The sequence below is a fragment of the Aythya marila genome, assembly GCF_965140915.1.
Source record: "Aythya marila genome assembly, chromosome: 3".
Classification (NCBI taxonomy): Eukaryota; Metazoa; Chordata; class Aves; order Anseriformes; family Anatidae; genus Aythya; species Aythya marila.
Window position 1 is genome coordinate 12012211 of NC_139044.1, and position 15291 is coordinate 12027501.

The window sequence follows — 15291 nt, forward strand, 5'->3', positions numbered from 1 at the left end:
CATCATTTGTGTGAAGCAGCAGCTCTGGCCATGGTTTGTACTGCACCTACATAGGGCAAAGACAACAAGGCACCTAGGGCTGTGTCTGCAGCTGTAGGAGACCCGCCGGGGTTGTTACACAGCTCTGCAATGGCAAGGACGGGTGTGACAAGGATCCCTGTCCCAACAGCCCACCTTCCCTGCAAGGAGGGGTGAAGTACCCTGTGAAACAGCAGCTTCGTGGATCCAGAACAGCGATCGTAGCACAGCTATGCCAGAAGATCCCCTTCTAATCCACCTGAGAAAAGTCACAAAAGCAACACACGCAGAAAAAAAACAAATAACCCATAAAAACAAGAGGAAAAATTAAATCCAGCGAAGTTAATTCCATTCGACACCTTAGTTATAACTGCAAATCAGCTCACAAAATTGAAACGTAGACTTAAGTTAAGCCCCCTCTGCTATTACTTAGCAGCTCTGATATTTATTATCACAATCTCTTCCAGGCAGCCCCATAAATGCCCATCAGGACCGTGCTTCTCTCAAGTGAATCCTGCTCAGAGCACCTGGCAAAGGGGAGAAAGGGGAGGGATGCATTCAGCTCCCCACGTCTTGAAGGCACTGAGATGTTTATCGAGGCAATGAGTAATGCCAACTGCTTGGCTTTCGGCAGGCTCGGAAATACATGCAGCAGGTTCCAGCACAGGTTGGTAAAAAATTAATTAGCAGCGAGTCGGAAAAGGAGCAATGGGTGTTATTCTCTGAGCAGCAGTCTTATTTAACTTAATAAAAGGGATTGAACTGTAAGATCCCAGTGAAACACCTCCTCACGTTGTTTCTCCAGAAATGGAGACATCGGCTGCACAGAATTAATGACCAGGTATTCTAAACTGAGATGTGTTTAGGCTCCTAACGCCACAATTAGGTGTCTAGCAAGACTGTCAGCCTCCCCTAAACATTTATCTTGCATCATTACCATTAAAAATCAATGGGATTTTGCAGCCTGCTCTCCCCAGCAAATTCAGCTCTGCTTCTTTAAGCACCTAAAACAAAAAAAAAAGTCATAAAACACAGTAATTTTATTCCAGATTTTAATGAAAACCTAACAATAATGGTCTTGAGAAGACAAAATTTTTACAGTTCTTTGCTCTGCAAGCTCTCCAAACAAGCTGAGAAGCAAAGCAAAAGCTACATCAAGGCAGCAGGCTTGGGCACCCCAACAAAGACTACTATAAAACTATCTTCTCCCATGTAAGTCTCTTTTGGAGCCTGAGACATCATTCAAGAACAGAGCGTTTACATGAATAACTGCAGATGGTGAAGCGTGGCTTTAATCACTGGTAACCAGTCCCCAGAGGCAGCAGAAACTCCGCTTGCTCCTGACTGACCGCTTCAAAGGGCTCCCACGTGCTGAGCAGAGGGGGCTGTGTGCCAGCGGCACCCTCCAGCAAGGGAGCCCAGACCCACACCCTTCACGTGGTTCTTCTCCTTGGGATTCATCCCCGTTTCCACGAGCACAAAGCAAAGAATGAGGCCTGCCAAATCCGTAGCGCTGCATCACGCCCGGAGCTCTGTAAACTCCCCTGATGGCGCTGACGAAAACCAACTGCTGGGAATTAGTCCTTCAAGTCACCTCTTTGTGCAGGGCAAGCCACGGAGTCACTGCAAGCCCAGCTGGGAAACCAGCACGCTGGGCCAGCTCTTGCTGCAGCCAGCGACGATCTTGCCAACTAAAATCAGAGCAAGCAAGCTCTGGGGATGAGCAGCAGCAGACAGCATTGGAAGCAGCAAATCTCTGCTGCAACCAAGGAGTGCTGGCTGAGCCCGAAAGGACAGGAACCTCCCCTGTGGTTCAGACATCATACAGAACGTTTGCCCTCATCCATCAGCCACCAGGAAAGGAATCTCAAGGTCTAACCAGGATAACAGAGTGCTCTCGAGCACTGCACAGTGGTTTCCCCTCTGTGAAAGCTTGAGGGTCACACCCCGTGGCAGCAGAAAGCAGCAGGGGCTCGTGGGCAGGGAGAGAGCCCTACAGGAACAGCCGAGTGACCCACGGACTTGGGCGTGCTGAGGTGTGATTGCTGCTTCTCCTGGATACTCTGCATCTCGCAGCAGGCAGACACCAGCACAGCTGGCATCGCTTCTGCAGCTTCCTTACGAACACGTCTGCAGAGCCCCTGCTTACGGATCTATTTCGGGTTGCTCTTAAACCAGCTCATACAGATAGGGGGAAAAAAAAGCCACTCTGCTCAGCTGGTGCATCTGAAGTGTTAGAAAAATCTCTAAGGCGATAAAGCTTCGCTTTTTTTTTTATCCCCTCCTGTAAAAAAATAACCTAACCTACTCTGTAGCTGTATTTCCTCTTATTCAGTTACACTCAGCAGCACGTGGACGTCCTTCCACGCCTGTGCAGGGGCTGAATTTTGGCCGGGCTGCTGTTCAGCTGGGGCAGGGAGATTAGTTTAGAAGTTTAGGCCAGTTTAGAAGCCTGGTAGGTAGAAATGCTCGTGTCTGATGCTCCAGATGCAGATGCTACCCCCCTTCTCAGTAAAAAGCCAAGCTCTGGTGACAAACAAACCAGCATCTTGATCACTTCTCATGCAGCACGTCAGGGCGGTGTTCTGTCCGGGTCTGTTTCAGGAGGAGCTGCAGGACATCGTCTGAGAGTCCAGGTGTTCTCTTAGTATCCTCCAACACAGCTTCTCCCTCAGCTGGCTTCGAAAAACAAGCCGTAGTGGGGTAGTTTGGAAAGATCTTACATCCATCTCTGTTCAGGACCACCTGGGCCATCTGCAGGCACCGCAGTGCGTATTTGCTCCCGCCCCGGTCTGCGAGCTCCGAAACCTTCTGTGAAAGGCATCGCGACGCAGCCTCACAGGTGGGATCAGCTCTGCCTGGCCCGTTTTTGCAATACGTTTCGTAGAAGGCATCGAGAGATTTCCTGATGCTTGCATCTTCTGTATTTTCACATTCATACGTACTTGAGAGAGAAGCATCATTCAGTTCGGTGTGCTCACACAGCCCATCTTCTGGATAACACCTCACATTTCCCTTCTCAGAGCTTCCAGCAGGAACTGCAGAGGGTGGATTGCTTTCTCCTGCAAGCACAAGATCAATGAAACTCATTAGTCACCAGGTCATCCCTGTAGCAAAATCTTTTTTTGTCCCCCCTCACTGCAGTCTGGCAAACAAGCTCCGTGCAGGAGCGAGCTGAGCGCTGCTTTAAGCGCGCTGTTCTGCCAGCGAGGCTCGCAGCACAGATTCACAGAGATTAATCTTGTATTTGGGCATCTCACACGTGTCCCAGTTTTGTCCCTCTGCAGTGACTGAATCTACTCCACAGTACACGCCTCCGGGCTCCTCTCACTCACACTTCCAAAAAGAGGTGGAAATTGCTATCTGCTGCTGCTGGAGCCAGCAGCCGACCTACACTTAAAGCCCAGTTTGCAGCTGAAACAGTTCTGCCCGTTTCTTTTTCCTTCCTCCACCAGTCGGTCCACTCCTTCCCTTTCCGCAGTCCTCAATTTCATCGCTGCAGCACAACGTGCAGGCTTATCCCCTGGTTTTCAGCCAGGCCAAAAGCCTCCGAGTCAGCATCGTTACGGCGAGTGCACGGGGTTTGGGGAGGGGGCCTGCAAGAGGAAACCTCGTGCTGCCCCATGGAGCCCCACTTTCACTGCCCAGCTGCACTGCACCACTCCCCCCACGTCCTGCAGGGATTTTTAAAGGAAATCTTCATCTAAGAGCCAAGGACTTGCTCAGCCTTTCTCCTTTGCTCTGATTGTTTTGCTCCAGTGTAATGAAGGGGGCTGTGGCTACACCCAATTAACAGCAGCACCAAGACACTTGGCAAAGGCACGAGCAGGGTGAGCAGCAGGCCACAGACATCTTCTCCTACAAAAAGGAGGTACAAAAAGGGACCTGGAATCAGGCTCTGGTACCCAGGGAGCCCTTCTGACTGCAACCTCATCTCCCAGCCCGCCTCGCCAGCCCGTGTGCCAAGCACCTGAGTCACCGGCAGGAAAATTTTCCAGGGCTCAGCCAGAGGTTGCAGAGCTGTCACCTGCAAGTTGCATAAGCAGGACGCGGAGCATTGGCAGGCAGCTCGGCCTCTCCTCGTTCTGTAAAACACGAGGCACCTTCTTGCCAACTAGCAAGAAGGCACCCAATTATATTACGAGGTGAGTTTTCTTTTATTTACTAGTTTAAGTTTACACATGTCTATTTTTCCCATCAAAGCCTTCTTAAAGCGAGACGAGAAGGCTTCGAAGCAGAGCTCCCAGAACTAACCCCATCAAGCTGCAGGGTCCAGAAAGAGCTTCTCACCTGGGACACACGTACAGCACAGGAGCATGTCATGATGCCCTTTCTTGAGGGTACCCTCAACCCTACAGAAAAGCCAGAATTCCCCGATAACACACAGCAGCGTTGCTTCAAAGCTTGCACCTCCCTGGCCAGCTCTCAGCAGGAAAAATGTCCTTCACAGACCATTTATCCTTCCACGGAGAGCTTTACAGCACAGCTGTCACGCGCCTTTGTGTTGGCTTGACCCAACATGTGCAGAAATTAATGGAGTTTCACCACCAGACAACCTGGCCCCAATTATTTTTAGCAGTTTTTACTCATTTCTATTACCAAGCAGGTATTAAAAAAAAAAAAGAAAAAAAAAATGAAAACCCCAAACAAGTAATTACTCATGTCTTGATTTCACTCTCACATGATGGATAATCATCACTAGGGCCGTGTATTGTTCCATTTGCGCCCCCACTCCCCGCTAATTGAAGACCAGCATTTGCAGCTTATTAGCACGAGACCTGGGGGCCAATAACGGGATATTCTTTGTGTTTATAAAAATGCTGATGAAATTTTAACGCCTCCATCTGGCACACGCGCATAACCCTGCCGCCCGAAGCACACAGCCAGATCCTGGTTTGGACCTGGGCCACTTCCACTGGTGCGACAGCCTCCTGGGGACCCTGAGCGTGTGGGTTCCCCTCCTGCCCCGTGCACAAAGGCCCGTCCTATTCTGAGGTCTGGGGGATTTATTGTGTAGCTGTGAGTACGAGAGCTAAACCAGAGTGTGTGGCAGCAGCAGTGTGATGAAAAGGGCAATTACAGCACTCGTTTCAGGGTCGGGATTGTTTGCTCCAGAGCTCTGGGATGACTCAGCCCTGGCACAGCTGCTCACAAAATGTAGCTCAAGCCCACCAAAACCCATATCGACCCACCAAAGTGAACCCCAAGCCCATATTGACTCCAGAAGCACCCTGGTGCTCTCAGAGGTTATATGGGACCAGAGCAGCCGTGTCCAACAAAAGCAGCAAGCCTCATCTCTAACTGCAGAGGATTGTTGTGCTGCTGGGGCCGAGCTTTGGTTTGTTTTCCTCCAGAAGTTCAAAAGCCCTTGACCCCTTCCAGCAGTGTGATCAGCCACGTGCTGTGGCTAAGCTGGAACAAGGGCTGAACGTCTCTGCATGGCCTCTGCTGTGCCACCCTAAATAAGTGCCAAGAAAACTAGGGGACTGGGAGGCACGGATCATTTCTTTGAACAGAACTAAATTAACGATACAAATCACCCTTGGGTTCACAGTGGTGACTGAGGTTCAACCAGACGTTGGTGAGATGATGCCAGAGCACATCCCTGCGTTGTAAGGTCTGTGACAGGATTGTAAAGCAGAGTTAGGGATTATTTAGGTGCTCAGCTATGAGATGGTACTGAGAAAACACGTCTGGTTCCTTCTAGAGCCACCCTGTCTACTCTGAAGGCCAGAAGAGATGATCAACATTGGGTTGTTTGAACAAACCTCCATGAACAACAATTACTACAGAAAGGGGCAACGCAACAATGGAAAGGAAAAACACAGGAGAGGAGAGGGTTGGAGGAGAGACAAACTCCTTCTGTGGGTGGCACCGACCCAGAAGTCACCAATACTTGTCCAAGTCTCCCTGGGAGCAGACAGGGCTGAGCACCCTCCCTCCTGGCTCATCACCATGGCAAGCTAATCGATGCTGCCAAAGGAAACAGAAGACTTTGCAGCCCTCCTGTGGCAGTCCCCAAATCAGCTATTTCTTGCCCAGGATGCCCCACTTGCCCTGGTCATTGTCCCTTTGCATGCTCCTTCTCCTCACGTGAGTCTTCTCCCCACCGAGACCTGCTGCAGCTCCAGCTGACGCAGTCCCTGCGTCCACGGGCAGGGATGAGTCACACGAGAGGGACACGAGTTGCCAGTTGTTTTGGTTGATTGTATCCATTAAAAAACAAACCAAAAACAAAAAAAAACATTCCACCCTGCTCTGGGAAGAAAGAAGAAATTTGGGGGAGGATGTAGCAGGAGCTCATTATTCCCCAGCCTCACACAACACCTTGGCTCACTGGTTATCACACACCAGAGTTGGTTATCACACATGCACTGCGAAGCCAGACATTTTGGGATCACACCTTACCTGCATCAACAAAAGCTCCATCGATTACAACAGCTAAAAACCCATACGTGAGCTGACTGCATCCCTTTACGTGAACTGGAATCTATCCACACCGTATTTTGTATCATTTCCATTACTGACATTTAAACTGGAAGAGCATCAAAGAAGACAAATTACTACCAAGCCTAGGTCCTTGCTATTAGGTGCCGTACAAACACCTACCACCTGCCAGATCCTAAGCCTTTTGTGTACAGCGCTGAATAATGATGGTGGGGTTTACAGTTTCTCTGCCTTGCAGAAAACAGCTGTTTTCTACTTGCTTCCTTGCTTGGGAAGCCTTCCAGCACTTAAAGCAAAGGCGAAATGGAATTTTCGATGACATTATAATTCAAAAAGGCTGTTTTAAGCCGAGAAAATGTGCTCCTTGTGGGTATTTAAGTTGTGAACTGAAAGTGAAAACAAGAATATAATAAGCCCTGCTACCTTGCTGCCTCCCTGATGACACAAAGCAGCCTTCTCACGCCACAACAGGCAGCAAGCTATAGCTCAGAAGGCAATTACCTTTGAGACTCTGCTTTACCCAAGCAGCGATTTTGCTCGTCCACCAGCCCAGGGGAGAGGCACACGGTGTTGAGGAGCTGGCCAGGGGCTGCACAAACGCTGAGCAGACCTGGAGGAGGTGAGCGTGGGAGGGTAGGCGATGGGCAGCACGAAGGGAAAGCAGAGGCTGGAGGAATTTGGGGTACGGAGTAAAGGCAGCGATGGAGGAATGGCAGCAGATACAGCCCGGTACTGAGTCAGGCTCTCTGCCTTTTTCTCCTACCTGCTTGTGGAGTGAAAAGTTGGAGGGGTTGGAATTCGCGTGGGGTAAGACGTAAGCAGCTATTCTGGGGAAGCATCAACCTTTCTGCCCAGCTCCCCTAGGAACCTTACATTCAAGAAAAACAAAAAGCCTGGCAAATAGTAAAGCGCTTTTGAAACGCAATAAGCAGACGTAGCTCATTCCCCTAGACGCTCTGCCAAATGTCACACTTGGTATTAAGCTCTGCCCTGCTCCGAGAGCTCGCGGGTTGATGCCTGTTGTGCTGTGCTCTGAAGGCAGCTGGAAAAACCCAGGTAAATGAAGTCTTCTGGAGGATGTGCTAGTTAAACACGCTGGATTTAATAAACACGGAGCTGGTCAGCTACAATACAAACGGCTGCAAATTCACAGCCCTTATTTTCTGAAGGCCAAGAGATGGGCACTGCTGTCATCTCACCAACCTGTTCCTAAGCAACCAAGCCCCACGGTGCAGGGCAGTGGGCACAGGCAGAAGCCACGGCAGCACCACAAATACCTCCACGTACGGCTGTGCCCCGCTAAGATCCTCGTGTGTTTATCCTCAGCTAGGCCCCAGAGCACCAGGCATCGGATGCAGCTGCCTGCGAAGAGGCTGCTTGATGTGTAAGAGCACACAGGAACACGTCTCAGTGCAACAACCACAGGTCTCGCCGAAGAAATGGGCAGCAGCATGGCTGGGGTGCCTCAGCTTTTCTTTTCACGCGGCAAGCTCCTGCCTCGGAGCTCATCACCATTCTACAAATAGAAATCGCAAAGTTAAGAGCTTTTCATGTGAGATACTTAGAGGGGTTTAATTTCCATGATTCTGTAGCTAGTAAAAAAAAACAAAACAAGAAGCCTGAAACATCCTACTTGCCTCAAAGTGCAATGAAGAACAGCTTCGTAAGGTTAAAGACTACTCCTAACAGCCACCTTCTCTGGAACAGAAACAGTAAGAAGCACATTTATGTAGCTGAAAAAATTAACTGTCAATTAAAGTCATTATCCAGCAGATGAGGGCTTTGAGGGGCTTCATTTGAACTGCAGCTCTCTGCTGCTTTCCTATTACATACACAGTCTTGGGAAATGACAGCCCGACTCACCTTGTCTATAGAACACTAACGACACCGATTTCCAAGAAGAAACTCTGACAAGGCGTCTTAAGCTAACTGCTCAGTTTCCAATTAGGCATTTCAAAGCGTGCTCGCAGGCAGACACAGCAGTGCCGTGCTAGCCAGCCTCTCCTGAACCACAGCAAAGCATCCCAACAGGCTTAGGGTCTTTGTCAGAGAAGATGCAATAGGAGCATCCCCAAACCAAACCTCCGCCTGCTCTGGAGGTGAAGCAACCTCTCCTGGGAGGTCCCTTCCCCACCAGGACCACACCGCTCTGCCCATGGGTAGGGCTTGCACCTATTTGAGATCTAAGTTTGACTTCTTTCCTGCTACGAGCAGGCAGAAAACTTTTATTACAAATATACTTTCCTTTCAAAAAATAAAAAATTAAAAATCAGCAACCTGCAGTGTCATTCTTTTCTACGTAAAAGGCCATAATTTAACCTCAGACCACGTTTTTCTTTAAGCTCATTCTGCTTCAGAATAAGAGAACACGTCTGGTGCTTGAAACCAGTGAGAAAAATTCTGCTTGTCTGATTTTCATTGCTTAAGATTTGAAAAGAATTTTATGAAGGAAAACTGGCGTTTGAGCTTTATGGTTCCTGAAGGAGCTTTCTCACTTACTCACATCACACGGCTAAAGCGAATGGAGTTGTTTCCCTTCGTATTTATTTTTTTTTCCTGCCTAAAGATTATAAATTCTGGTCTCGTCTCTTCTCTTTTTCCAGCTGACTCTAGAAGCCCTTCATGAACTGTTCGCTTTCTGACATAAGAATTTTTCAAAGAACCCTCATTAACTGAGAGGGAAGGGATTTTTATTCAGCCCCTGGGTTTGGTTACCAGCTAGCCAACTCCAGAATCAGGAGAGAGATTTGCTGTGCTCACCTCTTTGGCTGAGAGGTGAGCAAGTCCCTGGGGAACCTGAGTCATCCGAGGAGATGTCTCACAGAGACAAAAAAAGGACGCATCAAAGACAACATTTTTCACAGTTCCAAGGTAAAAGATGAGGAAAATAATAAAGGGAAGATAGTGCACTTACATGTACTCTCTAGATGTTGCCATGCAGAACTGATGAAGCTGAGAGCTTAGATTAAAAGAGAAGTTGAATATTTATCTGGATGATCATAGGCAAGTCTAGCAAAAAAAAAAAATTCTGGCAGAATTATTAAATCCCATTCTTTGGGGCTTTAGCAAATCCTCTGCTAGAGGCAAGAATGGGGCCCAACGGGCAGCATATTGTATATTGCAGACTCCCATTTTGGAGGATGGGGATGAAATGAAGAGAGGAAAACTACCTCTTATCCTGAAATATGCAGCAATGGCCACTGCCAATGACAGGAAGCAACTCCAGAGTACAAGTCTGACTGAGTAGAACTAAAAACAAAACCCAAAGCAATATCCCTCCCTGATATATTAAATTCTTCGTCTTTCATTCACAGTCACACGTTCTCAGCACTCGAGAGGAGCCAACAACGCTCAGCTGATGCCGTTGGCAAGAAGAGGAACAAGCAGACGGCTCTCGCTGGCGATCAATAGCTCAAGTTTCAACATCACTGGAAATAAAAATCTACCCTCTGCATCTCATTGCCAAGTGATATGCGTGACAGTTTGCCCAGAAAAAAACAAAAAACAAAAAACAAAACAAACAAAAAAAAAAAACACAACAACAAGAATACGGTACTGTTCATACAGATAAAACAGAAGAGGAAAAACCTATCACTATGGTGTGTCTTCAGTGAGAAAGACAGAAGAGAAGACCACACCATTATAAAAATTCAGCAGGTTTCCCTTATTTACAAACCGTCTGAACTTGGAAAAGGAGACAGAGGTGGAAATTGTTCTGGGTACAGTGCCTTCCTCTGCCATTCTAACACTTCAAAGTCCAGTTCATTACAACGCTAGCACCCACAAACACACACATAACTCACATTGCAGAGATTCACACGCGTTTCAGCTCTGCTTCCAACCTGCTACACTTAGCTCTGGACAAAAACAACTTGAGAATCCAGTTTTTATCCAAAATGGCAGTTTTTAAACCTAAACAATACTGCAGAGTGAGGTGTTTTCAATCATCCCTCTTGAAATGTGGTTAAAATTGTACTCTCTGTGCATGTTTTGTGAGACTAAGAGATGGATTATCGTATAATGCTACCATTACCCGCCTTCACGGAGGCCTTAGACCTGAAGGCTTGAATCCTGACATGAAAACGATGCCCAGGTACCACAGGGCACCTAAGAAATTAGTGCTGTGGGAAACAGAAAGACCTTTAAGGAACAGTGGCAATTGAAAACTGAGTCAAATAAGGCAGATGAAGGCAAAGTCCAACTAGAATGTAACTTCCTCCCAGTTCTTTACCCCGCCCCAACTTTTTTTTTTATCCGTTTGTTCAGCTTTCTGCCAACTTATTTAGGTTCAGATCCCAAATCCGTGGATTGATTGTCAGAAGTGCTGAGCACACAGATGATCTTACAAATTTAAAAGAAGCCAGAGAGACCTCGGCTGTTTTGAACACAGTTATGCCATCTCAACTTCAACACTACTAACTACAGCAGCAGACCACTGTACAGCAGAAAAACAGCCTTTGGGCTCTCAGATTTGAAGTCCTCACCTTTAGTTTGGCCTAAGGCCAAACGAGTTCATGTGGGCATAGCAAAAGAGTTGTTTACAGACGGACTTATTCTCTCTAGGTGTGAAAGAAATAGAGTAATTCTCTCTAGGTGTGAAAGAAACAGACTGCATGTGCAGTCTGCCTCTCCTCAGGTCAAAGTTCTCTGCCTCCTGTCAGGACTGATTTTCACTAAGAACAGAGGAACATGGCAGAGGTGTAGGTTTCCTGAAGCTACTTACAGTAAGATGAGTTTTAAAACCATGTTTCTTCTCTTTGTTATGGTCCTGAAAATACAGTGTAAGTCAGGCAAAGCCCTTCTTTTAAAAGCAAACGTAGAAAAAAAAAAAGCACAAAGAAATCATCTTAAAAAGCAGGCAAATTGCACATACAAAGTCAAAGGAATCTACTCAAATTTTGGTGAAGGTTTGAATGTAGAGGGAGGCATTTTCCCAGCCTCTCCACAGGCCTGATGTAGCTGTGTGCATGGAGAAGGCTATGTACAGACGAAGCCAGCCCCAGAGCACCTTGGCAATGAAAGAGCAGAGCTACAGCTCTGTCCTCTCCCCAGCCTGGCCGTGTGGGATGTGGAACCACACAGCTCAGGGCTGGTTTTTCTTCCCTTGCCAGAGAAAGTTTGTGCATCACATATTGATCAAAAATTATTCAAAAAAAAAAAAAGACCACTCGAAAACAAGAACAGAAGGTTTTGTCAGTATGGAAGCAAGATAACCATCTCCATCTATGAGCTTTCCACAGGCTAATAAATGAAACATCCTCATATCGAAGAAAGCAGAGAATCAGATAGATCAAGCAGTCATCAAGGAAATTTTCAAGAGACAGAAAATGCAATTTCAGAGTACAATGAAAAGCAAGCAAGATATACAAGTTTAATAACTTGGAGGTATTTGTTCATCACTAGTCTGGGGCATTTTGGCTTGCCAGCTTGAAAGTACACTGAATAAACATTGGAGCCATCTAGTTCTCCTGCAATATTACAGGAAAGCAAGTAATGAGCAAAGAGACTGTTGGCCTGGAGTGATGGGCACATTTACAGACCATTCACAAATGCTGGAGGCTTAAGAACCACAAGGGCTTCTTCTTAATTATCTGCATGGCGCTTGGGGAATCACTGAAAAGCTCTTCCATCAGCAGCAGCTCGATAGAAAATGAGGTTTTGAACAGAAGCGTTTTGCCATTTAATCAGTCGGCTTTCTGCAGGAATTGCTGTGCTGCTGCAAAGCCGAGCACCTGAAACCCGAAACTGGAAGTGGTTATCGCATAAGAAATACATCAGGAGTGAATCTTCAGGCCCTTAATGAGCTGCCCTCACCTGTCAGACCTCACCTCTCAGGCAGTGTCGTAGCTGTGGGCATCCATCTCTGAAGGGGCTGAAAAAACAGAGGGACAGTGCACAAGGGAGAAAGTCTTTAAAAAGAGTATGACTTGAAAAAGGAGGAAAGGGAGAGAAGTCACTTAGCAAACAACTACAGCAGTCGACTCAGCTATTTTCTCACTTGTCCTCTCAGCCAGCCATGAGGAAGGTTTGGCATTTCCCTGCTCCAACCCAGCTTTGCCCTCTAAGACCAAACAGTAAAAGCTTTTTGATGGCTTCAGGTTTGCATCCCTTTAGCTGGCTCCCCAGCCTAGCAGACCTGCTTTTTAAGTGAATTCCTTAGCTGGGAGCACTCACCTCTCTCAATTCTGCCCCAAACCAAGTATTTCACCTCCATTACTCCCGGACACAATTCTATGTAAACTACGAAAGTCAGAGAGAGCCCAGGTCTTGTTTAAAAAGAAAGAAAAATGGGGAAACCCACATTTCCCACAGTACAGGGAGCACCAAGGCAAGAGCCTGATGCTGTGTGTTACCACTTGCTTGAACAGCTCCTCAGTAACACCTTCAACTACTGACGAACTGTGGTTACTGATAGTTACTGCAACCACACGCTGATTTTTTTCCACCACGCTTACAACACCGATGTGTAAGTGACACGAAGGGTGTCCAGGAACGTTAACGTCTTGCGTTACTGCACGTAGTTTAAAAATATTGACACAATTACCTGTGAACAAGAAATTAATTCCTGCAAAACAACATGAATAAAAGGACAGATAAGCCAAAGCAAGGCAGGATAATTCATGTTATCCTTTAATAAAGATAACATTTTTCACTCACCTCGGACCATGGGCTTGCTTAGCTGAAAATAGCTACTTTATTCAAAATAATCATACAAGTAACAAGGTAGGAAAAAAAATGAATTATGACCGTGTTTGCTTAGAATTTCTTCTCCGAACATGGGCTCAAAGGATTGCAGAAACAGACAAGATAAAGGGAAACACCAGGGAGTTCAGAATTTGTGGTGTATTGGTCCGAATCTCCAAACTGCCTGTTTTGTCATTTCAAATGTCACTTTAAACCAACCTTACTGGGGCATTCAGTAATTCCTAATGCTCTTCTGTCATCTAAATGAGGACTCGAATCTCCACATGCAACAATTCCTCCCTCCAAAAGTGTATCAGAGGGGAGAAAAGATTAAAAAAAAAATAGAATTGATTAAAATAAACATGAGTAAAGCTGAACAAACAGGCAATCAACACATAAAAGCAGCTCTCCTGAGTGTTTTTGAGTCCAGGCAACCAGCGGCTGCAGTGCAGGTGTTAAATGCATAAAGATGCTGTTCCTAAAGACAACGCACAGAGTAAGAACAACCCTGAGATCTGGGCATGCGACCAGCTTTCTGCACCAGGAATCTCAAAACAGATTGTCCTTGGATAAGTGATAGAGATTGGTTTAGAAAGAACACATTCCTTCAATATGATGGTCTTGCTCTAAGTTGTTCTCTTTTTTTTGTTTAAATGAATATTTCTATCAAATGATAAAATTGAATATGTATGACATGTATGATATAAAGCAGATCCTTAACAGTGAAGGTAGATTCATTTTTTTAAATAAAATTGCAAGTTTATCAGTTGTTTGTTTTTTTTTTTTAATCTAGGCTGGAACTGTTTTCTGACAGTTGTGTTCTAATGTAAGCTAAAGGCTCCTGGTTTTTATTGGAGATTTGTTGGTGGGGTGGGATTTAACAGTCCAGATAAAAACTAAAAGAAAATCACAGATCTGTATGGTCAGATAAATTTTTACCCCCAACATTTATGATCAGCTTAAGAATCGTGTTTTAAATGCCCCAAATAAAGCATAATTCAAACAGATTGGGTTCTGTAATTGCAGTAAATACATCTGTTTTATTTATAAACAAAGCAGGGAATTCTGAAACAAAAGGTTTCAGTGAGCATTTTCAACCCAAGTTTTGAAATTGGTCTTCAAAGGCTACTTAATGCTTGTTTTAGAGCAAGTGTGGACAACTGGAGGAGACTAAGGATGTAACCAACAAATTTGCATTCTGCTACCTTGACAACCTGCTTCCTTAAACTCTTTTTCTCAGTGATTTTCTCATAAGCCATCCCCATAGCCTGGGTGCCCCCATGCAGGAGGGCATTTCCACAGTGTATGGATGCTTCCATCCCTCAAAGGAGATGTAGCTACAAGGAGGAAGCATGCCAGAAGATGCTCATATCCAGAAATGACTTGGATGTGGACATTATTAATGTACAAACAAGGTGAGCAAGTGCATTTCCCATTAATAGAACAAGGAACAACTGTCAGAAAATAAAATTGATTTCTACAGGGTCCTCAGCTCCGAAGTTTTAAAACCTGTAAGATCACAGCCCTACAAGCCTTTTCTTCTACTCTACAAAGCTACTTTCCCCTTGCACATGGTTCCAGTTCCTCTTAGTCACATTCACTGCTGAAGGTTAATTGGGTCTTTTAAAACACCAGCAGGTACATCTAAAGCTTCCTGTAGCTGGAACAACGTTTAATGTGTTCAAGGCCTGGAAAAGGCCGGAGTCCTTGAGTGGGCAATTGAATCAGGATATGATGAAGGTCACTGAGAATTAAAATAAAACAAGTACCTGTCTGTCTGCACAAAGGCTCTGGTGTGCCCTCAGTGCCCCCCTCGCAGGAACTGATGCTCATTCTTTGCAATAAAAAAGAAGTCAGCCTGCTGTCACACAGACCTGAAAGAATTCAGAGGTGGAGATAAATAATGGCACATTTCAGGGACAGCAGCACCTGCGACCGAATGCCAACACAAAGGCCCAAACAGAGCACAAAAAGCTAACGGTGAAGCCATCCTGACCAAGGCACACGGGGTTAACCATGGGGTGTGATCCTGGTCTTTTTTAAGCACGACTGCAACATCGCAGCCACGCAATATAGGGTGAGTTTAAAAGGTCTTGGTGCATGCTTCAAGGAGACTTTTGGGGCAGAAAGCAGGCTCACCAC

General features: G+C 46.2%; 1 protein-coding gene across 3 annotated transcripts in view; it reads right to left on the bottom strand.

The window, feature by feature from the left end:
* Positions 1–1099: 1099 nt before the first annotated feature.
* SHLD1 (shieldin complex subunit 1) overlaps positions 1100–15291 on the bottom strand; it is a 46592-nt gene continuing 32400 nt past the window's right edge. For all 3 annotated transcript variants that reach the window (XM_082755940.1, XM_082755939.1, XM_082755938.1), the window contains one exon: positions 1100–3080. In XM_082755940.1, coding sequence (XP_082612066.1) covers positions 2572–3080 — 509 coding nt within the window. In that variant the 3' untranslated portion in view covers positions 1100–2571. The remainder of the gene's footprint in view (positions 3081–15291) is intronic.